General features: G+C 48.4%; 1 protein-coding gene across 6 annotated transcripts in view; it reads left to right on the forward strand.

Annotated features, from left to right (window-relative positions):
* The window catches only part of LOC126539949 (uncharacterized protein C15orf61), a 69334-nt gene that overhangs the window by 38381 nt on the left and 6151 nt on the right, over positions 1-24802 (forward strand). For 3 of the 6 annotated variants that reach the window (XM_055075731.1, XM_055075736.1, XM_055075735.2), the window contains one exon: positions 19276-19521. In XM_055075731.1, the coding sequence (XP_054931706.1) occupies positions 19306-19521 (216 nt within the window). In that variant the 5' untranslated portion in view covers positions 19276-19305. The remainder of the gene's footprint in view (positions 1-19275; positions 19522-24802) is intronic. The other 3 variants (XM_055075730.1, XM_055075732.1, XM_055075733.1) reach the window with 1 other exon arrangement.

Genomic DNA, 24802 nt, shown 5'->3' on the forward strand with positions numbered 1-24802 from the left:
ACCCCTTCACAGAATGACTCCACCCTCCGAGAGGGCGCGCATCGAGGCACCCTAGCTTTTACAGTCTTGCTTGGATTTTGTGGCGAATGGACGTGCTTGTTGGGGCTCCGTGGCGGCGACGAAATCATCAGTTTTCCTGCATACTTTGAGCTTGCTTCTGTTTTTTATTTGCTGATTTTTTGCCTTTAAGTAGTAATTGGGTGGTTTTCTTTTTCTTTCCTTTTTTTGTCTCGTATTTCGGGTGCGCGGGTGTGCTTCGTGTACATTTGTTTTTGCAGGATTGTTAGAGAGTCCTTTCGTGCCACGTGCTCCAACACGTGCACCCAGGTGGGACGTTGAATGTTTGTAGTCATTAAATGGTAGCTTGGAAGTTGCAATACAAATAGCTATTAGTGGTTTTACTGTGCGTGTTTTGGTAGGAAAGTGATAGCGTGGCCGCGTGGTTGAGCGCGTGCGAGAGCGTGTCATACCTTCGGTCTCCGCGGTGTTACGTTTCGCCTACAACGCGCGGTAATGCCGGCGCGGATGCAACGGACGCCGGGGCTTTGTTCAAAGCGGCGGACATTTTTGGCCCGTCCGACGCCGCCGCAACGCCTACCCGCCAAGCGTGTCCAGGCGTGTTTCAGTGCCACGTGTCTTCGTGTGTGTGTGTGTGTGTGTGCCCACGCTTGTCAAAGCGCGGCATCAGGGGAGCGGAGCTCCCCAAGTGAAGGTTGGCGATGCGTCACTACACTCGGTTCAGCAGGTCTCTCGGCTCGACAGTTCGCGCCGTCGTGGGGTCATGCTCCGCCGTCCCGTGACCTTCATCCCGTGACCTTCATCCCGTGACCTTCTCTTTTGGACCGCGACGCCGAGGGTATAAGAGCAGCTGCCCCCGGACGCCAGGAGAGAGGCTCCGATTTGTACTGTTGAGTTACGTGCTCTCCCGTCTCTCCACTTCGGTCGACCTGACCGGCCGCTCTTTTGCTATGTTAGAATAAACAAGTTGTTCTGTTACCAGTCTTCTCATGCTTTGCCGGGACCTTCGGATGCTTCCAGTGCCCCAGGCCGCCAGGCCAACGCTACCCTTGGGGCTTGCGACCCATTGGCAATAACGGGCGTCAGCACCGAGACCCCAACAACTCGGGCCAGCGGTGCGATACAACATCTGGTTGCCAGCGGTGAGATCGCGACAACGGAGGCCAGCAGCGAAGAGATGCGGTTGACTGTATGCTGAGCAGCTCAACGACCATCCGGGAGCAGTGCAACGAGCCCTGTGTGACGACTGGTTGCCTGCAGCGGAACGACTGCGCTGAAGTCTTGGCTGCGAGGTTTGGTGAGTGCGGGACTTTCTTCTTCTGAGTTTTGCCAGGCTTTTGTTAGAGTTAGAAACAGAGCTGGTAATTGTGGTTGTCGTTGCTACCGGGTTAGTTTGCGGCAAGACAATAGTAGGCAGTAGAGAAAGCAGCATTCAGAGCAGCCATGGATTTGAAGTCGTTGCGCAAACCGATATTGCTGGAGCTTGCAAGAGAGTTGGGTCTGGATGTCTCAGACAAACTCAGAAAACCAGAACTGCTAAGGGCTATTCTTGAGTTAGAAGCTGAGGATGACGAGCTGTCGGATTGCCTTGAGACCATTGAGGAGCGGGCAAAAAGACAGGAGCGCGAACTTAAAGAACAAAAAGAGAAAGAAAAAGAAGAGCGCGACCGTCAACACGCTTTGGAAATGAAGCGTCTCGAGTTAGAGATGGAACGCGCTCGTAATGGAAGTCAGGCACACGGTGCAGGAGAACGAGTATTGTTCAAAATGACTGACCTGATGCGGCCGTTTAAGCTTGGAGAGGACATTGGTTTGTTCCTGGTTAACTTTGAGCGAACGTGCGAGAAGCAGGGGTTCTCTCGGGAAACGTGGCCACAGCGCTTGCTCACTTTGCTACCCGGCGAGGCGGCCGACGTAGTCGCTCGCTTGGAGAGAGAGGAGGCAGAGGATTTCGACAAAGTGAAATCGAGTCTGCTAAAAAAGTACCGGCTGTCAGCGGAGGCGTTCCGTCGGAAGTTTCGGGAAAATGAGAAAGGCAAAAGTGAGTCATATACAGAGTTTGCGTACAGGCTTATGTCAAACATGCAGGAGTGGCTCAAAGAAGAGAAAGCGTTTGGTGACCACGAGAAAGTTCTGCAGTGTTTCGGGCTAGAACAGTTTTATAGTCGGTTACCTGAGAACGTGCGGTACTGGGTCTTGGATAGGCCAGACGTTAGTACGGTGGCTAGAGCCGCTGAGTTAGCCGAGGAGTTTGTGACGCGTCGGGCTCGCGGAGCTAAGGACGGTCAAAAGGGTGAATTTGGCTCCAAGTTTGAGAGGCCGAAGTTCACACCCATGAGAGCAAAGGGGGATACACGTAGTGCGGATGCGAGTGAAAGCAGTCCGACCGAACGTAAGGAGACGGCGGCAACCGAAGCCGAACGCAGAAAGCGGTTCGAGACGAGGCAAGCGCGCGTTTGTTATACGTGCCAGAAGCCGGGTCACTTTTCGGCGCAGTGTCCAGAAACAAAAACACAAGTCGTGTTTTTGTCTATATGCAGCACTGACGAGAACATGAAGCTTCTCGAGCCTTACATGCGAGACCTCCTCGTGAACGGGAAAGAGTGCCGAGTGCTTCGCGATTCCGCAGCTACAATGGATGTAGTTCACCCCTCTTACGTAGAACCCGATATGTTCACGGGCGAGTGCGCATGGATCAAGCAAGCAGTGGAAGCTCATAGCGTGTGTCTGCCGGTAGCAAAAGTGCTTATTGAAGGACCTTTCGGAGCACTTGAGACGGAGGCCGCAGTGTCATCTATGCTGCCCCCCCCAGTACCCGTACCTATTTTCGAACAGGTCCGATCACCTCCTGCGCGAGAAGGGGCTTTTGTTTGGTGAGGCTAGCGTTCAGGCCTTAACCAGATCGAAGGTTCGGGAGCTCGCTGCAAAGGCGGTAGTTGCGGGGCCGACGTTGTTGAACGATGAGAAAGGGTCAGAGGCGCAGCAAGCCAGTATTCAGAGCACGCCCGAACGGGATAAAATTGAGCCTGTAGCGTTAAAGGCACCAGATACTGGAGAGGAAATTCCCGATGCGGGAAAGTTAGAAGAGCTTCCGGTCGAGCTTCCGGGACTAGGCTCAGTGACGAACAGGAAAGACGCCGATCAAGTCATTAGTGACTTAATAAGTAAAGCATCGCTGTCGCCTGAGCAGAAAACCGAACTACACCAGCTTTTACAAGAGTTTCAAGGTCTGTTCTCTGAGAGGCCTGGTAGGACTTCTGTCCTTACTCATGACATAGAACTTACCTCCCCAGAGCCAGTACGATCCAAGGCGTACCGGGTGTCACCCCGCCAGAGCGATATTATGGAGGCTGAGGTAAAGAAAATGCTACAGCTCGGTGTTATTGAAGCGGGTGAGAGTGATTATACCTCCCCTTTGATTTTAGTTGAGGTACCGGGCAAGGAACCTCGTCCTTGCGTCGACTACCGCAGGCTTAATTCCATCACTAAGGATCAAATTTATCCGATCCCTAACATCGAGGAGCGCCTTGAGAGAGTGAGTAGCGCTCAGTTTATTTCCACCCTAGATCTCGTCAGGGGTTATTGGCAGGTTCCACTTACAGAAGAGGCTAGTAGGTATGCGGCGTTCATTTCACCAATGGGGACATTCCGTCCTAAAGTTTTGAGTTTTGGTTTGAAGAACGCGCCATACTGCTTTTCAAGCCTCATGGATAAAGTGTTGCGGGGACAGCAAGAATTCGCTTTACCGTATCTAGACGACGTAGCGATATTCTCCGCATCCTGGCCGGAACATATGGCGCACTTGCGGGCAGTGCTAACCCGCCTGCGCGATGCGGGCTTGACAGTCAAGGCTCCCAAGTGCCAGTTAGCACAGGCCGAGGTTGTCTACCTCGGACACGTGATTGGTCGGGGTCGTCGCCGCCCCTCTGAAATAAAGGTGGCCGCTGTGCGAGACTTCCCGCAACCGCGTACGAAGACCGATATTCGGTCGTTCTTAGGTGTCGCCGGCTACTATCAGAGGTACATCCCCAGGTACTCTGATATCGCGGCTCCCTTGACGGATGCTCTAAGAAAGACAGAGCCGCAAACAGTCGTCTGGGATGAGACGAAGGAAAGAGCTTTTAGCGCCCTAAAGAGCGCCCTAACAAGCCAGCCTGTGCTACGATCGCCCGACTACACAAAAGGGTTCGTTGTTCAGTGTGATGCTAGTGAGCGAGGCATGGGCGTTGTACTGTGCCAACGGGAAAATGGAGAAGTAGAACACCCCGTCCTGTATGCTAGTCGTAAGCTGACCAGTCGTGAGCAGGCGTATAGCGCCACCGAGAAAGAGTGTGCGTGTATCGTGTGGGCCGTTCAGAAATTGTGATGTTACCTAGCCGGCTCGAGGTTTATCATTGAAACGGATCACTGCCCTCTCCAATGGCTGCAGACCATCTCTCCCAAAAATGGCCGCCTCCTGCGCTGGAGCCTCGCTTTGCAACAATATTCCTTTGAGGTGCGTTACAAAAAGGGGAGTCTCAACGGTAACGCCGATGGCTTAAGTCGAAGCCCCTAACGTGGGAATCAGCCTCAAAATTGCTTGTTACTGATGTTTTTCTTCCTGAGGCCGGATTTTTTTTAACCTATTGCTTTTGTATAGTGTTTCAAAGTGATGATGTGCTTTCTAGTGCAATTTTCCGATTTGTGGACGCGTTCTGAGTGCTGCTAAACTACTGTAAGGAACTAGGCAGCAGTATAAAAGGGGAAAGAGCCTGGCAGGGCTTAGTGAGGTTTGTGCCGTGCTTGCTGACTGAGCGGTTGACTTTCAGGCGTGGTTCTAACGCTTGCCGGAAACGAGAACAAAAATGTCAACTCTCCCGAAGTCACTTTGCAGTGTCCTGTGTGCACCTGAACGTGAGAACGAGGCCTTCTCTGTGCGCTGCGCTCAAGAAACGCCAAAGGACGCCCGACTTCGGTTATGAGCATCATCGAGCGACATCCCTCCGGACAGCGGATGCAGTCCCCTGACCATCGGGATCTCCTTCCCCCGGCGGGGCGGTCTGTTACGTTTCGCCTACAACGCGCGGTAATGCCGGCGCGGATGCAACGGACGCCGGGGCTTTGTTCAAAGCGGCGGACATTTTTGGCCCGTCCGACGCCGCCGCAACGCCTACCCGCCAAGCGTGTCCAGGCGTGTTTCAGTGCCACGTGTCTTCGTGTGTGTGTGTGTGTGTGTGCCCACGCTTGTCAAAGCGCGGCATCAGGGGAGCGGAGCTCCCCAAGTGAAGGTTGGCGATGCGTCACTACACTCGGTTCAGCAGGTCTCTCGGCTCGACAGTTCGCGCCGTCGTGGGGTCATGCTCCGCCGTCCCGTGACCTTCATCCCGTGACCTTCATCCCGTGACCTTCTCTTTTGGACCGCGACGCCGAGGGTATAAGAGCAGCTGCCCCCGGACGCCAGGAGAGAGGCTCCGATTTGTACTGTTGAGTTACGTGCTCTCCCGTCTCTCCACTTCGGTCGACCTGACCGGCCGCTCTTTTGCTATGTTAGAATAAACAAGTTGTTCTGTTACCAGTCTTCTCATGCTTTGCCGGGACCTTCGGATGCTTCCAGTGCCCCAGGCCGCCAGGCCAACGCTACCCTTGGGGCTTGCGACCCATTGGCAATAACGGGCGTCAGCACCGAGACCCCAACAACTCGGGCCAGCGGTGCGATTACAACAGCGGCGTTGATTGTTTTGGAAACAGTGGAGAGAGTTGCTTTGCAACATTTTGAGGATTTGGATCCTTTGCGTATCGGTCTTTGCTAAAAGGCACGCGCTCTGCATTGATATAGTATTATAGTATTTGCATCAGTAGTAGCATTATTATACTATTGTAGTATTTGCAAAAACCCGTGCAATACGTGGCGACAAAGACGGGGAAGAAGGCAGTGCGCGGGGGGTCCCTCAAGGCAGAAGAGGAGATGGATGAGAATGGAGAGGGCATCGAATCAACCGGCACACAATGTGATGTCGATACTAGGCTGCAGAAAAAGGAAGCTTTCCAGGAAGAGCTTCTCAAACAGGTGCAAGAGCTCAAAAATGGGCTAAACAGGGAGCGTGATGCACGGAACGTAGTTGAAAAGAGACTTGAAGCAGCCGAGGAAAAGCTGAACAGGGCCGCCATTATGAACGAAAATGTGCGTGACGATGGAACGCAGACCCCCTACGCGACAGGCGAGGGGGGGGTCAGCGAAATACGTGGAACGCATGCACGGGGATGAAGGGTTTGCTGGCAAGAGCGGCAGCTACCTTGAGGCCGCCACGCGGAAAAGACAGGATCCCACGGGACAATGCCCCTTGAGGACTCCGAATCACGCGGAAAAGGACAAAGGGAAGCAGGGAGAAGTAGAAGAGAGTGAAAGGGTGATTATCGCTGGTGACTCAAACCTGGCTGGGTGCTCAAAAGGCATTGTGGAGAGGGTGAAAGACGACAAAAGAGTGGCGGTAGGGACATTTCCAGGGCGGACACTGGGTTCTGTCATGGAGCGAGCAAAAGATAGCTCGCGGAAAATGCCCACGTGCGCAACCTTGTCATAGTAGCAGCTGGGCTAAATGATGTCCTAAACCGGAAAGCGCCAGGACTAGCTCAGCGCTTGGCGAAGGGGGTGGACGACTTGCGCGAGCTGTCCCCTCAGGTGCAGATCGTGGTGTGCACGGTGCTGGAGATGCCTGTACGTGACAGTCACGTACAAAGAGCTGTAGTGGCTGCTAATGAGGCAATATGGAAAATGAGCCGAGAGAAAGGCTTCGAGGTTGTCGAAGTAAACAGGGAAGTGAGAAATTGTGGTGGTTTTAAAAGAGACGGGATCCACTTCAATTACACGCTGGCACAAGAAGTGGGCTGGCGACTTGGTGGTCGCGCTGTTGCTTTCTTAGGGGGCCCGCGGGCGCTAAGGAGGTCAGAGTAGATAGGAATGAAGAAGGTCCCCTAGGGGAACATCAGAAGAGCGTCGCCGTCGAAAACAGAAAAAGGAGGAAAACAAGAAAAATATTTCGCCATGCAATAGGCTACATAAACATGCAGGGTGGCAGACGTAAGGAAGAGTGGGCAGAGATTGAGGAGCAGTTACATAGAGAACAAATAGGGGTGTATGCGGTTACAGAAACGCACCTTAGAGACTCAGAAGAGCCGCCAGTTATTGAGAATTATGTTTGGGAAGGGTGCAACAGAACTAAGTCGGAAAGAAAGGGAGGAGAAGCGGAACGCTCATCCATCAGGGAGCCAAATGGAAAAGATTAAATTCACAATGTCAATAGCATCTTTGGTTATCAGGTACAATGAGTGGGAAAGAACCTTGGCTGGGCGTTACGTATTTGTAGACCGGAAAAATTGCAAAGAGAAGAATAAAGAGTTAGTGGGATGCATAAGCGCTGATATTAAGGGTTTCGGGAATGGTGCTGAAATTGTCTTATTAGGTGACATGAATGCACACATACAGGATTTAGATGGCTATACCGACAATAACGGGAAGTCAATGCTAGACCTTTGTGAGCAACGTGACCTCGTTATCGTGAACACAGGGCCTAAGTTTGCAGGGCAAATCACGTGGGAAGTGGGAAACCGGCAATCAACCATTCATTATTGTCTGATGACAGAAGGAATTCATGATAAGTTAAGAGAAATGGTGATTGATGAAGAAGGGCATAGCAGCATAGGGAGTGACCATAAACGCATCATCTTAAAAATGGGATATGTAGTTGGGAAAGAGAGCAAGGAGAGCAAAATGGCCAGTCCAAATTTGAACGCTGAACAAATAGCGAATATAGTCACTAGAGTTGAGGAAGAACTTGGCAAATGGCCATGTAAAGAGTGGGAATATGTTGAGCTTCTAAGTGTAATAACGACAGAAATATGGAAAGAGAAACAACATGTTCGTTCGAAAGGAAAAAATAAACTGAAAAGCTGGTGGAACAAGGAGATACGAGAAGCGATCGCCGAACGACAGAAAGCATCTCGAGAGCACAGGCAGGCAAAGAAGGCGCAGTTGCCGTAGGATGAAGTAAACAGGAAATGGGAAATATACCGAGAGAAAAAGTCTATGGTTCAAATACTGGTGCAAGCAAAATTAAAAGGTGATAGTGAACGTTGGTTGTCAGAAATACGTGACAAAAAGAAGGCCGCACCTAGAATATTTTGGAACCACATAAAATTATTAGGCAGGAAGTGAACAACAATACAACATATCCTAGACGAAGATGAAAACAGACTGAAAGGAGAAGCGGCAATAAATTATATCCGAAAAGTAACAGCTAGCCGAATCTTTCCAAGGCAATGACGAGGCTGTATTTGAAGAAAAAAAGAGCATGAAAGAGACCCAAGTGGAAAAGGAGCTGGTGCTGACAAATTTAAACTGGAAGAAAGCGGAAGAGAAAATTCCTAAGCGCACAGCCACAGGGCTAGACGAGGTTCCCGTTAGGCTGATAAATGAACTAGGACCAAAATGTAAGGAAGCTCTGGTGAAAGCAGTGGAAAAAACTTTAAAAGATAGACGAATACCAGACAGTTGTTGACAAAGTAGAATGAATTTAATTTATAAATGTAAGGGGGAGAAAGACAGAATCCACTCGTATAGACCGTTGACCTTTACATCGGTAATATACAGGCTAGCAATGCAGGAAATCAAATTAAAGCTTCAAGCATGGGCAGAGAATAATGGCATTTTGGGAGAGCTTCAGAATGACTTCAGCATAGGTAGGCGTTTGGATGATAACTTGTTTGTTCTTACTCAATGTAATGAAATATCAAAAGCAGAAAACAGACCCTTGTGTGTGGCCTTTTTAGACATTACAGGAGCCTACGACAACGTAGACCTATACATTTTGTGGAATATTCTGGAAGGGGACGGCTTAGGTAACGATTTTCTACTGCTTTTGAGAGAGATTTACCTAGAAAATACCGTTTGTGTTGAATGGAAAGGGATGAGGAGCGAGGAGAAAGTTCATATCAACAAGGGACTGAGGCAGGGGTTCCCTTTATCCCCGCAGCTGTTTATGATGTACATGGGGAGGATGGACAGGGCGCTAGAAGGAAGTAATATCGGGTTTAATGTCTCATACAAACAGGCGGGTACAGTGGTACAGCAGCAACTCCCAGGTTTATTTTATGCGGATGACATTGTGTTGCTAGCTAATAAGCAAAGTGATTTGCAACGTCTGGCTAATATCTGTGGACAGCAAGGCAACAATTTAGGTTTGAAATTTAGTGTTAGAAAATCAAGTGTTATGGTATTCAATGAAAACAGTGAACAGACAGTGGAGATAGAGGGCCAAGAAATATAACAGAATATAAATGCCTTGGTATATGGATAAACGAAGGCAGTATATATATGGAAACAAAGGCAAAAAAAAAACGTAACAGTAAAGGGGAAGAGAAATGCAGCCATAATGAAGCACAGAGCGCTATAGGGATACAATAGGTACGAGGTCCTCCGAGGTATGTGGAAAGGTGTAATGGTTCCAGGACTTACTTTTGGAAATGCGGTTGTTTGCTTTAAATCAGGGGTACAATCATGAGTCGATGGGAACCAAAGGTCAGTGGGTCGCCTCGCATTGGGCGCTCACGGGAAGACTACAAATGAAGCTGTGCAGGGTGATATGGGCTGGACTAGTTCTGAAGTGAGGGAAGCTCGCAGTAAAATTGAGTATGAGGAACGGCTGAGGAATATGGAAGAAAGTTAATGGGCTGGGAGAGTGTTCAGGTATCTGTACAGGAAAAACATTGATTCACAGTGGAGGAAAAGAACTAAAAAGCTTACCAGCAAGTATACGGCCTGTATGGTGGGCAACACAGCAACAAAGAAGGTCAAGCGGAAAGTCAGAGAGGCTGAAATAATCTCATGGGTGGCGGCAATGAAAAATAAACCTGCCATGAGTAACTACTTAAGAGGAAAAAACGAAATCAGGAAAGAAACCATTTATGATAACTCAAAGGGAAGCTCATTACTTTTCGAGGCGAGATCGGAATGCCTTAGAACATGCACCTATAAAGCGAGATATAAGAAGGAAGAATAAGCATGTGCTTGCTGAGGTAAAGCTAGGGAAACGACGGAGCATGTTTTATTAAAATGTGAAGACGTCTACCCAGCGGTCGATTTAGGCACCACTGGCCTCCTTGAAGCCCTTGGGTTCAGCGGGAGCAGTGGTAAAGCAAACATGTCCGTAATAGGCATTACTAAGAGGCGATTGGAGGATTGGTGGAAGAAAAGTAGGGAAACGACAAAAGACGAAGACGTACAAAAGCGCAGATCGCAATAGGGGATCAGAAAATTTGGGCGTGGTAGTTCATAGTGTTTTTTTCTTCTTTTTTCATTGTTTAACCTAGGTAGGACATTAGGCAGTATAATAGCAAGAGCTTGATGGCGCAACCCACCGCCCCGTTTCAAAGGGGACACTCATAACATCCATCCATCCATAGCGTGCATCGCGTACGTGTAGCTAAAAGCGTTTCAGGTGCAGTGTGCGTATGGTACGTAGAGCTTTCACGTTTGCGTGTGTTGAGTCTCTGCGTGCGTGTAACTAAAACTCTCAAATGTAAACGGCACCCTTCGAAACGAGCACCGATGAAGAACGTCCCCGCGATGCTCAACGAACAAGTGACAACCATTCCATTCTGTGGAATGGAATAGAATATTCATCGGCAGCCCTGCGAGCGAGGGACAGGTCAAACTATAATACCAACCTTTCCACTCTGTGAAGGTGGAATGGCAGCGAAAGCACCTTGCTTTTCGTTTGATAGCTTTGACTATCGTCAGCTTTCGCTGCCATTCCACATTCACAGAGTGGAAAGGTTGGTATTATAGTTTGACCTGTCCCTCGCTCGTAGGGCTGCCGATGAATATTTCTTCTGGCGCATTTCGCAAATCTCGCATTTCTACCTGCGAGATTAAACAAAGAAAAAACAGTTTCGATCGCTGCTTCTGCCCTCTTGATTCCAGTGGCTTCAAGTTTCATACTTTTAACGTTTCAGTTACCGAGTCACTTCGTCGATATTTGGAGCAGATAAAGCGAACTGACATTCTCTGAATTCATTCTATCTTATTTTTCAAGACCTTTTGATAGGGGCTCCACACAGCTGTAGCGTAGTCTAGGCTCGGACGTCTTGTACGCAATCAACTTAACATCTTTCGTTGCTTGACGTAATTTCATTTGCAGGAAGCACAACTTCTGATATGTTGATTCACAAATATTGTCAACATGGGGGTTAAATTTATCTCTTATGGCTATACCCAAGTATTTCAACTACATTTACCGGTACGTTATCAGCAATGTTATATGTGAACGAAAGCACGTTCTTCTTTTTGTTATGTGCGTGTAAGTGTTTTTTTTTTTTATTAATTTCCATACTCCATTTTTGACACCATGAGCTTAAGGCTTGAAGACATTGGTTGATTTTAAGTTGAACTTGTTTGCATAAGGACAAAATCATAAGCTAATCATAAGGTGGTTGACTAGCCAAGCTCTTTAGCACACGACACGGAGGTGACACATAATTTTGAACAAAGGTACGAACTCGTTTATTGTTTTGATGGGGGTCATCGTGACGAAAGGTACGCGCACTCATTTACTGCCTTGACATGTGGTCATTATTTCACTCGTAACTGCAATCACATTCTTTGATAATGTCAAATCGATGCACGTGCGCCGCTGGGTGGTCCGTTGGGCCGGATCGGTGTGGCATTGCAAAGAATATGTCTACAACACGGAACACGTAAACCGCTCCCTTTTCGGTACCAACACATCCACATTGAAATCACCGACAACGACAACAGGGATAGTGTCATCGCAGCTAATTTACGCAAAGTGAGTAGCCATAAACTTTACCGGACTGTGAGTCATTGCATATTTTGCTTGCTTACGGGGGTATGAGCCATTGCTCATGGGGGTATGAGCCATTTATGACGACAGTTTTCAACGTGCTGTTCTGAATGTAGTATGCGTGATTAGAAATAATCTAAGGACTGTTCGCTTCACTTTGTTGAGTGCTTGTAGCCTCTGCCTTACCGGGGCTATGAGCCATTGCATTTTTCGCTTGCTTACGGGAGCATGAATGCTTACGGGGGTATGAGCCATTGATGACGATAGGTTTTGATCACGGAGAACAAAAATACACGGAACCCTAGCCATGTACAGCTTCGCTGTAGAAAAACGCCTAAACGTTCCTAATTATGAAAACTGGTTGTTGTTGGACAATTCGCTGTCGTCTTTTGTGCTGCTAGTCTCCGCCTTCTATTATATTATATATAACTACGGAAGGTTAGTCATATATATATAGGTTTCGCTATGAAAAGCACATGAATAAAATAAGAAGTACATCATGCGCAAAAGCAATGGGTATCATCAGCTGACTCACATTTAAGTAATTCTTTAACCTGGAACTTCGATATAACGCGAGCAATACTTTGGGGTAACAGATTGAAAGTATTGAAAACATAATATTTACGCATGCGTTTTCCACATCGTGTTAAACTGCGAGATTTTATGTAACCTTCCTTCGGTCTCAGGCAGCGTGCTGGAACATACGGTGTTTCGAACGGACTTGTCCGAATGCGTTTTAACATATACGGTGGGGAGAGAATCATTATTTATTTATTTATTGGTACCTCAAATACCCCATTTTGGGGTTTTACATGAGGGGTGGGCATATTTAGATAATATTTTCAATGAATGCCTTGAACGATGAATTATCCGGAAGCATCAAATATTTAAAAAATTTACCATATTGGGTAAGGCACTGATCGTATGCAATAATTTTCAATAAAATGAACTTAATGTAGAGCTTATTCTTTTCTTCCAGTGACCTGAGCAGAGACCATATACAATTAAACCATATCTTACGACACTGTAAACCAGAGCATGCACTACGCTTTTCCGAACCGGGAAAGGCAAATAACACCGTATATTGCGCATTAAGCAATATAGTGTGCAGAATTAACTTTTCTTTGTTATTTTTACTGCGAAGGTGTATATGGCTAGGGTTCCGTCCATTTTTGTTCTCCGTGAACAAAAACTATCATCATAAATGGCTCATACCCCCGTAAGCTTTCATGCTTCCGTAAGCAAGCAAAAAATGAGCCCTTACGGCTCATTACGGTTCATAGGGACCAAAATGAGCCCTATGAGCCTTTACGGGGCTCATAACCCCGTAAGGCAGAGGCTACAAGCACTCAGCAAAGTGAAGCGAACAGTGCTTAAATTCTTTCTAATCACGCATACAACATTCAGAACAGCATGTTGAAAACTGTCGTCATAAATGGCTCATACCCCCATGAGCAATGGCTCATACCCCCGTAAGCAAGCAAAATATGCAATGACTCACAGTCCGGTAAAGTTTATGGCTACTCACTTTGCGTAAATTAGCTGCGATGACACTATCCCTGTTGTCGTTGTCGGTGATTTCAATGTGGATGTGTTGGTACCGAAAAGGGAGCGGTTTACGCGTTCCGTGTTGTAGACATATCCTTTGCAATGCCACACCGATCCGGCCCAACGGACCACCCAGCGGCGTACGTGCATCGATTTGACATTATCAAAGAATGTGATTGCAGTTGCGAGTGAAATAATGACCACAGATCAAGGCAGTAAATGGGTGTGCGTACCTTTCGTCGCGATGACCACCCACCAAGACAATAGATGAATTCATACCAGATTCGCCCACGTGCTGTACATTCGGAGTGCGCAACCCAGAAGTAACTCACAACTGCACCCCGACATGCGCAATTCGCTCTGGGGACCACCGAAGTGGAGACCGCAGTTGCCCAAAACGCCTCAAGCCTGTACGATACCAGGCAGCGAAACCACACAAGCCAGCCCCTCGTTGGTTCTCCTATGAGGACGAAGAATCGGAATGGGCGTACGGACGAGGTTCGACCCACAGGAGGCGCTCAAAAACCCGCACGCCATCGAGCAACGGCACGGAGCACGGATAACCAGGGCAGCAGCGTTGAAGGTCCACGTAGAGGCCAAGACCGCAGGAGAACACGAAGGCGAAAGCCCATCCGGTAAGCTGGGCGCCAGTCGTATCTGTCACTGCCAAACATACACCTGTTATACCACCGATCACGCAACACCCAGAATACAGAAGGGTAGTAGACTAGAATAGACAACTCAAAACAGAACTAGAGGAGGTTAAGTGTAGGATGGCATGCCTCGAGGCACTACTTTTAAAACAATCGAGCAACACGCCAGGCCCGGCGAACGCACCTCTTACGCAGCCCATGACAACGCAGCAAGTACAAACACTGTCGCTAGCGTACCTCGTACTGCAGATGCAGCTTGTCTTTGCCAAACTAGGATAGATGGAACGCACCATCAGCGACCTAAGTCAGACGCAGAACTCTCGCGAGAGAACTAGTGAAAGCCCGGGTGCTCCCGCCAGACAACCGAAAGAAGTATGACCGGATTACGAGACCACCAATCATGGCTATACACAGTAATAGTAAACAGACCGAACAATTGTTAATTTGGCAGTGGAATTGCTGCTCACTGCGGAAAAAAGCTCGCCAATTTCACAAAATTAATTGAATTGTCTCCAGTCCCTCCCGATGTTATATGGGTACAGGAGGTAGGCAGACACCGGGTAAATCTGAAGGGCTACGTGTGCTACAAGACCCCGGAGTACCCACAAATAGCTACCTTCGCAAGGAAGGACGTGGCGCTGAGCATTAGCCATGCAGGGAACGAGCCCATTCAACGTCAAGTAATCACGGTCTGGCCTCGAAAACGCTGCCGACCGAAAACGGTGATAATGTCTATAGCCCTCCACGCCGACTTCGAGAATATACTAGCGCACTCATTGGGCCTTTTAAAAGGAAATGACAAATTTATATTTCTGGGAGACTTTAATGCACAGCGCGCTAACTGGGGCTAGAGCAAAGAGAACCCCAAAGGAATAATGCTAGCAGACCTAGTGCAAAGGTGTGACCTACACCAGCTTACACAACCAGATCTAGCTCCTCACACGCATTGGTAATAGTGTCTCAAAAGACACGTCACCAGATCTGAAATTCACGAACTCCGCTAGGAACACGATGTGGACAAATCTAGGAGAGAATATTGGCAGAGACTGTTTCATTTTGAGTATATCGCTCAGTGCGGCCACGATAAAGAGGGTGATCGGGAAAGCCAAAATCTCGGACTGGGTGAAATTCCGCGAAGGGCTAGACATCCACCGAAACTGACCGACGTCAACACATGGACAGCACAAATCAAAAGGGCACACGCGAAGGTAACGAAGGAGATTGAGACAAACACTGAAACTGCGGCAGTCGATAAACATTTACTTCATTTGAGGGATGCCAGAAGGAGCCTCACCAAACGTTGGAGGAGACAGAAACTTAACCGAAAGCTGAAAATACGTATAACCCAGCTAGCACAGCAAGCTAATGAGTACGCGCAACGTTTGAGTAACGCCAACTGGACAGTTTACTGACTGGCTCAGAGGAACACTGAGTACTAAGCGGACATAGCACGTCTTGCGAAGCATGATTGACCCAGGAGGTAGAAAAACAGTGACGAACAGGACACTCAAGACCCTAGAAAACGAGTCTAAAGGGGACAACATCAAGTTGATAAACACGATCAAGGAGATATATGCCGGGCACAACCTTACCGCAGAGCTCCTACACACGGAATACAAAAGAATACAGCAACCCGGTTTAGACGCACCTATAACCTTGCAAGAAGTATACGCGGCAACCTAATCATTCCGGAAAAACACGGCTCCAGGAAATGATCATATTACGAATGCCATGATCAGAAACCCGAGTGACGCAGCCCTAACACAAATCATGGACTTCTTCAATGAGAAAGTCTGGAGTGATGGCGGAGAACTCAACAGAATGGAAAGAGTCCAATATCACCCTAATACGCAAGCCGGGTAAGTCCAGGGATATCCAGAACCTAAGACCAATTTCGCTGACATCGTGCGCAGGCAAGTTGTTTCAAAAAGTGATCTTAACGAGACTATGCAACTATATAGAGACTGAAAATCTTCTACCCAGCAACATGTTGGGCTTCAGGCCACACGTATCAGCTCAGGATGGTCACCCGATCAGAGGCTCGAGTGATAATCTTATACTGGCACTCGATATCAAGAAAGATTTTGATACAATCTCCCATGACTCGATCATGGAAGGTCTGGAATCCATAAACTGTGGCCGCCGCATAACGGGTGTCTCAGTGAACACTTCCAAAATTTTTTAACGGTTGCCTGTGGCAGATAGCACAATTATAGTTCATAATCTGATCTATTAGAAGAGGCGGACATTACTTGCACAAAAAAATTGAAATGCATAATCGTCTAACAAAAATTTACCAATTATGTTTTTAGCTAAATAACTCATGGCCCATATTGAAATCTACAAATTCTAGCCGTGCAGTCCACAATGTGGATCCACTTGGAACGAATTCTCAGGATGACACCGATTTAGAGATATTAATTCCAGAATTTTGAGAATAAATGCATATGCGTTCCAGTTACTTCTTTAACAAAACGTCGTTTTCTGCATTCAAGCACAAAAATAACTAGAACGCCAATGCGTTTCTTCGCAAAGTTCGTGAAATAATATCTCCAGACTGGTGTCACCCTGATAGTTCGTTCCAAGTGGATGCGCCTTGCGAACTCCCCGGCTAGAAATTGTAAATTGCAATATGGGCCATGAGGTAATTAGTTAAAAAATTCACTAGTAACTTTTGTTAATTTGTCGATTATGTATTTCAATTTATTGTGCAAGTAGTATCCGGCACTTCGAGTAAACCACCTTATGAACCACAATTGTGCTATCTGCTACAGGTAACCTTAAATAATTTTTGAAAATGTTGACCGAAGCACCCTGTATACGCGTACGTTAGGTCCTTCCTGACGCACTGCACCGCGACAATAGGTTTGGGATCGACTAGGTCCGACACTTTCGACCTCCTGAACAGAGGCACCCCCGCAAGGAGCTATACTCTCTCCTATCCTCTTCAATGCGGGCATACGTAAGCTCGCCACTGAACTACAGCAGGACCCAGATTTAGGCGTCGCTATTTAGGACCACATAACCCTTCGGACGCGAATAGGGTCGTACGCGGAAAAACAGGACACACTCCGAAGAGCAGTAGACAAGGTACTGGCTTTCAGGACGGAGCAGGGATGAAATGTTATCCTGAGAATACCGAGCTGATCAGAATCAGGGCTAAACATGCGAGAAATAACGATATTGTACCAATAACGACACATCTGGATGGACGTCCCGTCAGGGAGGCGAAAACACTGCACATCCTGGGAATGAGGGTAAACAAAACAGAGGCACCACACCCCCCAAAAGGTGAGAGCAACAACAGGGAACGTAACCGTATGATACGAAGTATAGCTAGCAGTAAAGATGAGCTAACTGAAGTAGAAACTGTTAGGCTGGTCCACGCCTTCATAATTAGCAGGGTGACGTACGCACTCCCGTACCAGGCCTTTGCAAACCATGAGATTAAAAAAGCTAATACAATCATAAGGAAAGCCTTCAAGGCAGCGCTTAGCATCTCCGAAAGTGCTAACAACGATAAAGTTCAGAAACTAGGCATCTACAATACCTTTGAGGAATACGCGAGTGCGGTCCTCATAGCTCAAAGAGAGCGACTCTGCTCAACGAGCCAGGGACGTGCAGTTCTAGAAGAGCTGGGTTTCACGCCACGACCGCTATACTGCGACGAGGATACAGTGTTACTTGACAGGGACACGAGATCTCGTATCACGGTGGCACCGATGCCGAAGAATATGCACCCGACATACCATGCCGGTAGAAGACGAGCACGAGCTCTAACCCTGCGGAATCGTTTTGCGAAAGGTTCGGCCGCGTACTAAACAGATGCTAGCAGAGTCAGTAGAGCGACTGACACAGTAGCGGTCACCCAAAAACAACGTGTCATAATGGCTACAGTCGTAACTCGGTCCACGTGTGCGGCCGAAGCGGCTGCAATGGCCAAGGCCACTGCAGCCGAATTCTGGCAGAATTGTGGTAGAATTCGCAGAATTCTGGTACGAACCTTGACAGAACACCACGACATTATTTGGTGTCGGGCTCGCGAGGGCTTGGAGGATAACGTTGCGGCAGGCCGCATTCAACAACCGAGTTGCGGTCGAGCCGAGCGCGGGATTTCTTTCAAGCACTCGTGACGTTCTTCTACAACAGCGGGAGGAACGCAGAGTCTACGGTCATCCAAACAAGGCCCTTAACAAATAGCAGACTAGGAACTGGCGACGCATTCAAACAAACAGCTTCCTCAGCCTGCATCAACTCAGTAAAATAAACCCAACTAGATTTCTGCACCTCTGTCCATGGTCTTCTAACAAACCCACACTACAACATATCACATGGGAGTGCCCGGAAAGGCCTTCACAGATTACTAGCCCATACATAAATTCACGTCCACTCATGTTAAATAGGCAGTGGAAGGCATGGCTAGCGGACGAGGGAAAGGAGAGCCAAGTGGCTCTCCTGTACCAAGCCCAGCGAGCTGCTTGCGCCAGTGGAGCCCTGGACTAAGGGCCCAACCACGCTCGCCTACTTTTCTTTTTGTACCCTGCTGAAGCCCTGCTAAAAAATAGTTTCTTTCCTTCCGTGTCGTATGCTAAGCAGCTTCTCTGGTCAACCACATTCACAGAGCGGAATGGCTCATGATTTTTTTTTTTACTTAAATCAGGTGACAGAGGATAGGTCGCTGTCTAAATGCTTCCCGAGGTACCTTGCTGAGGATGCGCATTAAGTGCTGCAAATTTCCACGAACAAAATTTTGGAGAGTGCAATAAATATATAGTGGCTTGTCCGAGTCGGCTGCGTTGACAGTGACAGCAGGAGGGGCAGAGACAGTCGTGGCGTCAAGTACACATTTCATAGTCTCGCAGCTTCAATTTTCTTAAATAAGTTCTGGGATTTTACGTGTCAGAGATGTGGTATATGAGGCATGGGGGATTAAATTTGACCACTTTAACGTGCTGCACACACGAGCGTTTTCGCATTTCGCTCACGTCGAAATGTGACCGCCGTGGTCGGGAATTCAGCCCGCGACCTCGTGCTTTGCAGCGACATTGCCACTAAGCTCCCGGGACTGGTTTGAATTTCCTTCCTTCTTTTATCGACGAAAACAGAAAGCCCGAGAAAGGCATCGCAGTCAAAAATATTGGCAATGACTTTTTTTTTTTATTTTCACGGAGGTATGGTCTCTGAATGCTCTAAGTTTCGGAGTGGTGTTCTGGCTGCAGGCTACGCTTTCGCTGCAGTCGCCAAGGTTCATGGGGCGACAGCGGTGGGGTCCCGTGACGCGGATGAGCCTGGCTCTGGGTCGCCGCCTGGAGGGTCGCCCCCTGGCGTCGGAGGTGCTCAGCTGTCATCTGCGCCAGCGAGGTCTTCCCCCGTGGACGTCGTTTCTGGTGCGTTACGCAGCCGTGCGCAACGATCACTTTGGCTGGTCGCACTTCAACTGGCCCCTGGACGGAGCAAACTACCACGTATGTATGTACTACCCCGATCGAGTCTCACTTAAATTTAGACAATTGCTTGTCAAGAAACATACAATGTCTATTTCCTTTGCCAACGGTGTATCGCGCTCACTTTCGGCCGCCACATATTAGTGCCGCTGTTCAGCCGCAAAACAGGAAGGCTTCCCGCCGTTACCCTCGGCCAGACGCTTACATGGATTTAAACGACAGCTCTTACTATAGTTGTGACCTCTGCAGACGTGATGAGCGCTGCCCTTTCCAAAGGGAGAAGACCAGACGACACTGTTAACTTGCAAGGGAACTGCTGCATCGAGGTTTTAGTGCTTTTGAACATACGAGGTGCACATTACGCCTCAGCCTTTCCCAAAATGGCAAGTATGCTCACCAATATCTTTTTGATTTCTGGCAAACTTTGAAAGCAAACTACAAGCGCATGATGAAAACTTTGTCTGATGAGATTATATATGTGGGTGGGGGCAGGACTATAGACTGAGTTTAAGAAGAAATATACCAACTTCGATGCCGTTGCTAACGCCTTGCCCGCCGAAAGTCAGAGAGGGCCACAAACAACTTTGAAGATTCCTCTTTACGCATGTGCCTCGCACCTGACCTGATTACTACGGAACTGCTGCAATTTATAGGCCAATAACTGATGTAGTCTAAAGCCTTGACCATTAAACGCTTAAAATGACTTTCTTGAGTATTTCCCACCGCAGAACATGTAGCAGAACTGCCGTGGTCTACTAAGCAATACAGGAAATCATGTTCGTTGGGTCTTGCTCATCCAATGATAAGGTTCCACATCATCTACGTAAAGTAGATGAAGCAGAAGAGAGGTTTGGAAAGAGGGGGTTGAGAGCAAAATACTCTAAGGTGGCAGCATTGCCTTGCTGACATATCTTACTTTTATTATTACATCTTGTTACACTTTTTCACATTAGGCACTAGCTATACCCATTATGCTAATGTGCGTTGTCGCCCATGCACTTCAAATCCCAGTGAGCGGAATTAGCAACGCTTTGATTTTTCTTCGCCTCACGACGAGGTTGAGGATGAGGAGGTGACATGACGGCAACAACCTGACGACGGTGTCGGCGTCTCAAACAGACCTAGGCACTGAGCCAACAGAGCCGACCCAGTTTCGAGCTGAGCGAAACGCGACTTAATTCACAGCATAGCATGGCGTCAGGACAACCGTTGCACTGAGTCTCAGCTGAAATTTGGTTGATGCCAATTGTGTGCAACGGACGGTACATGCGGTGTGGGTCTGGCACCGTGGGGCGGGATCGAGGGCTGTGTGAAGTAATAGGGCATAACTAAGCATAGGCTTAGTTGGTGTGGGGTTTTCTTTTTTTAGCCGTCTGTTAAAAAGAGGCTTGGCACAAGGGGATGCGCTTTCCTGGCTCCGAGCCCGAGCATCTACTTCTCGTGAACCAGTGGCGATGGCGCTGGCACGTATGCTCGTCTTCTTCCTTACACTAGACATTTTCTTTTGTGTTATCTTTGGGAAACGTTTACGGTACCAGGTTACACGATGTGCCGGTAAAGAATAAGTCTGCGAAATCTTGATACTGGTTGAAAGGCGGGTACGTGTGAGAAATTAGATCAGACAAGCAAGAATTACGCAGATGTGCTTTGCGAGCACGTTAAAAATCCCTTGCTGGTGAAATTTAATCAGGGGTCCACCGTTACGGCGTGCCTCATAATCAAATCGTGGTTGTGGTACGCAAAACCCCATAATTAAAAAAAAATAAATGCAGATCTCACGGACGCTGGAAATCGATGTAAGGCAAGCTTTCTGTGTTGTTTGCGTTCATTGACGACATTTAGCGGTGATGTTGACGGCCTACGACAGTCCTGATGATGAGGTTAAATGGTGCCTTGCGTGCACCACTTGTGATAGTTTACGTAGTACACAGAGCGAGACGTGTTTACTCGAGCCGTTTTTGTGCGCCATTGTTCGTAACCTGCGAGAAAGTTTGCACAGTCATTCCCTCACATGAGCACATCGCATCGTGGCCGGAATGTTAATTTCCTGGACAGCCGCTTGCGTGTTGTCGTCTTGACGCTGCGGTGCTCTTAGAGCGCAGCCCGTTCCTGCGGCAAGCGTTGGCGTCGTACCTCGTAAACGAGCGAACGAGCACAGTGAAAGATGAGAGCGAACGCGGGCCGCAGTGGGTACGGCGAAAGATGGCGAGGGCGAAGATAGCGCGAGGAGGAAAGCGTAGCAGGGTGCACCGGAAGCATGAGGCAGAAAGCGGGAGAGGAGGGTATGGGAAAGCATGAGGAAAAAAGCGTCATGCCGCACAAGACGGCGCCAGAGTAGCTCGCGTCGTTAAGGTGCCTCGATGCGCTCGCTCTCCTCCGCTCCGATCGCGGGGGCTCGCGCATCGAGTCACTGTTTAGTCGGTCAACGCGTGACTGTCCACGCGGCTGGCCCCTCGAGGCACTTTGCATGTATTCGCGGGCTTCTTTCACGCTCGGAAAAACGCTTTTATGTAGCACGTGTTGAGCAACAGAAAGCTCTATCGATAGTTTTTCATGTCGCTGTACAATTTTGTCATTGACACTTTCATCTAATTGTAACAGCTTAGAAGTTTATTAAATAATTAAGACTAAATATCTAATTAGGTGGAATTAAAAAAATAATTTCAGTATCTCCAAGCAACGGCAAGCAACATTACCTTGGTTCTGTCCAGCTACGTTGCATTCGCATATTTTTAAGCTCTGGTAAAGTTAGCTGGGGCACCCTGTATATACCGGGTGCGGAAGGTATTTGAGAAAGTTATGCCGACATGCAAACGGACACATACTGGATACAGATAATTTATGACTATTTCACGTTGTGTACAGGCGGCCATTCATGCAATGAATGATATATCATTCAATCAAACCGCCGAGAGCAGCAATAACAGACTCCACACGCTGCCGAAACCGACCGCAGGCTGTGATGAAGTGTGTGCTCGGAACATTCGCCATTGCATGAACAATAGCTCCCCTGAGAGCCTCGAGGGTGTTGTGTGGGTGCCTGTTGGACTTCCTTTGAACTACGCGCCATACGTAGTAGACCATTGGGTTGAGATCCGTGGAGCTGGGAGGCCACACGCTTGGAATAGCGGGGTCGTGGAGGTTTTCGGCCATCCATATTTGCGTGGTATGGGCTTGTGCTGTGTGGGATGGTGCAAAGTCTTGCTGGAAAACATACGGCCTCTCACGTGTTACAGCAGCAATCCAGGGCTTCACAGCCGTCTTCAATACCTCACTGTAAGCAACAGCGTTATTTCTGGCACCTCGGAGGAAAAAAATGGGGAAGCATCGCGTCTCCTTCACTGCTCACGACACCCAGTCACTGATGCTGGAAATTTTGTGCGCATGACAGGTGCAACATCCTCGGGGCCTTTGCACAGCCACCGATCATTTTTGCGGTTCAGCTTCTGGTCCTGGACGAAGTTTTTTTCATCGGAGAAAAACCACAACACTCCAGGCTCCTCTGCGTATTTCAGTTTGGTCAGGAGACGCTTAGCCCTGATCAGGCGATTCTCCTTGGTTTTCTCGGACAATAACTGTCCTCTCCGCATAGCATAGGACTTGTACTCAAGGTCCTCATGAACCACACGTCTGACAGTGGCCTTGTCAACCTCCACCTCCTTGGCGAGGGCTCTTATCGACTTGCCAGGGTCTTCATCAATAATACCTTAGACGCGACTAATGAATTCTGGTGTCCCAAGAGTGTCAGAACGCTGGAAATTGCGTTTCCTTTGTGAAACAGTGTCTACATCACCATTGGCAGCCTCCAGTTCTTTCCAAACTTTGAACACGAATGATCGGGCAACCTTCAAGGACACGATAACTGCATACTTCTTCATTTGCTGAGTTAGCTGAAGTTCTGCCGTGGTTACGTGCAGCAAAAAAGTATTTGCAGCTTTTATGTGCGTAGAGGATGGCGGCCACGAAATGTGCGTTCTCAAATACCTGCCGCACCCTGTAGTAGGAGCGCGGCAGAGGGGTAAGGCGGGGTGATGAACTCCTTTGGGTTTTGTTAGTCCTTTCCAGTGCGTCGACACAATGACCTCTCGAGCTCCCTGGGCATCGCCACAATATACTCTAGACCGCGGTAATTGTGCCTGACCCCCCGCAATAGCGGTGCAGAAGGTGTCGCGCTTACCTTTGTACTCACGCGCAACAGTCCAGAGGGGAGGTAGATGGTAACGAGGAGGTAGACACAGGAGGCTGAGGAAGGACAAAGGCGACACAGTCAAGAAATGAATTCCCACTTTAAGCTTGCGGCAGCTCGCATACATGTGAGGGGGGGAGGACGGCGAGAGAGAGCGGGAAGGAGACGTCAGAAAGCACGCCACGTGAGATCTCTTAAAGGAAGTGCTACTAGACATGGTAACATTTCAGGACAAACTGATAAATGCAAATTCAATATGTGGTGCGATTCAGTACGGTACGCTTCTGCTATTTCTGAAAAATAAGCACCAACTAAATTTATCCAGCGGACAACTGACGCAAGGCGTACGGACGCAAAGCTGCATCAAAGTGCCACAGCGTCAGAAAGACACTACGTAAGCGGCCGCCCTGCAAGTCTTCTTTGCCAGCCACGACAGCTTAGTAATTATGACGTTGCTACAGGTGGCAGTTGTCATCCCGACAAACGGTGACCGTACTTCGATGGGGTCTAAACCGCAGCCTCGAGCAGTGCAAATGCGCTCGTGTACTTAGATTTGGGTTCGCGTTAAAGACTCCCAGGTGGTCAAAATTAATCTGGAGTTCCGCCTAGGGCGGGCCTCATAATCCGACTGTGGTTTTCACGCGTAAATCCACATAATTCGCATAAAGTTTAGCACTGACTACATGATGCCACGTGCCGGGAGAGGCAAGAACATTGCTAACTTTCTCGGACACCGTGAACAATGGCACACAACAACGCCTCATGAGAACACGTACGTCTCGCTGTGGGTTCTGTGTGCTACGCAGACAGCAGTGGTGGTGCACACATAGTTACCCTTAATGACAAAAAAGGGCGTTTTGTGCTAAAAACACACGGACAACAGAAGTATCCACTTGTACTTCTGTTGTCCGCGCGTTTTTAGCGCAATATCCCCCTTTTTACAGGATGGACGTCCAGCAGCTTGAAATTAACGCTGGAGAAATGGAACATTCTCCGTCAACATCACCACCAATTATCGTCAATCATCGCAAAAGCGCAGAAAGCTTCGCATACATCGATTCCCCTCAGTGCGCGGGATTCGCATGATTTTTTTGTAGTGCGGCTTTGCGTGCGGCT

This window comes from Dermacentor andersoni, chromosome 2 (assembly GCF_023375885.2).
Source record: "Dermacentor andersoni chromosome 2, qqDerAnde1_hic_scaffold, whole genome shotgun sequence".
NCBI lineage: Eukaryota > Metazoa > Arthropoda > Arachnida > Ixodida > Ixodidae > Dermacentor > Dermacentor andersoni.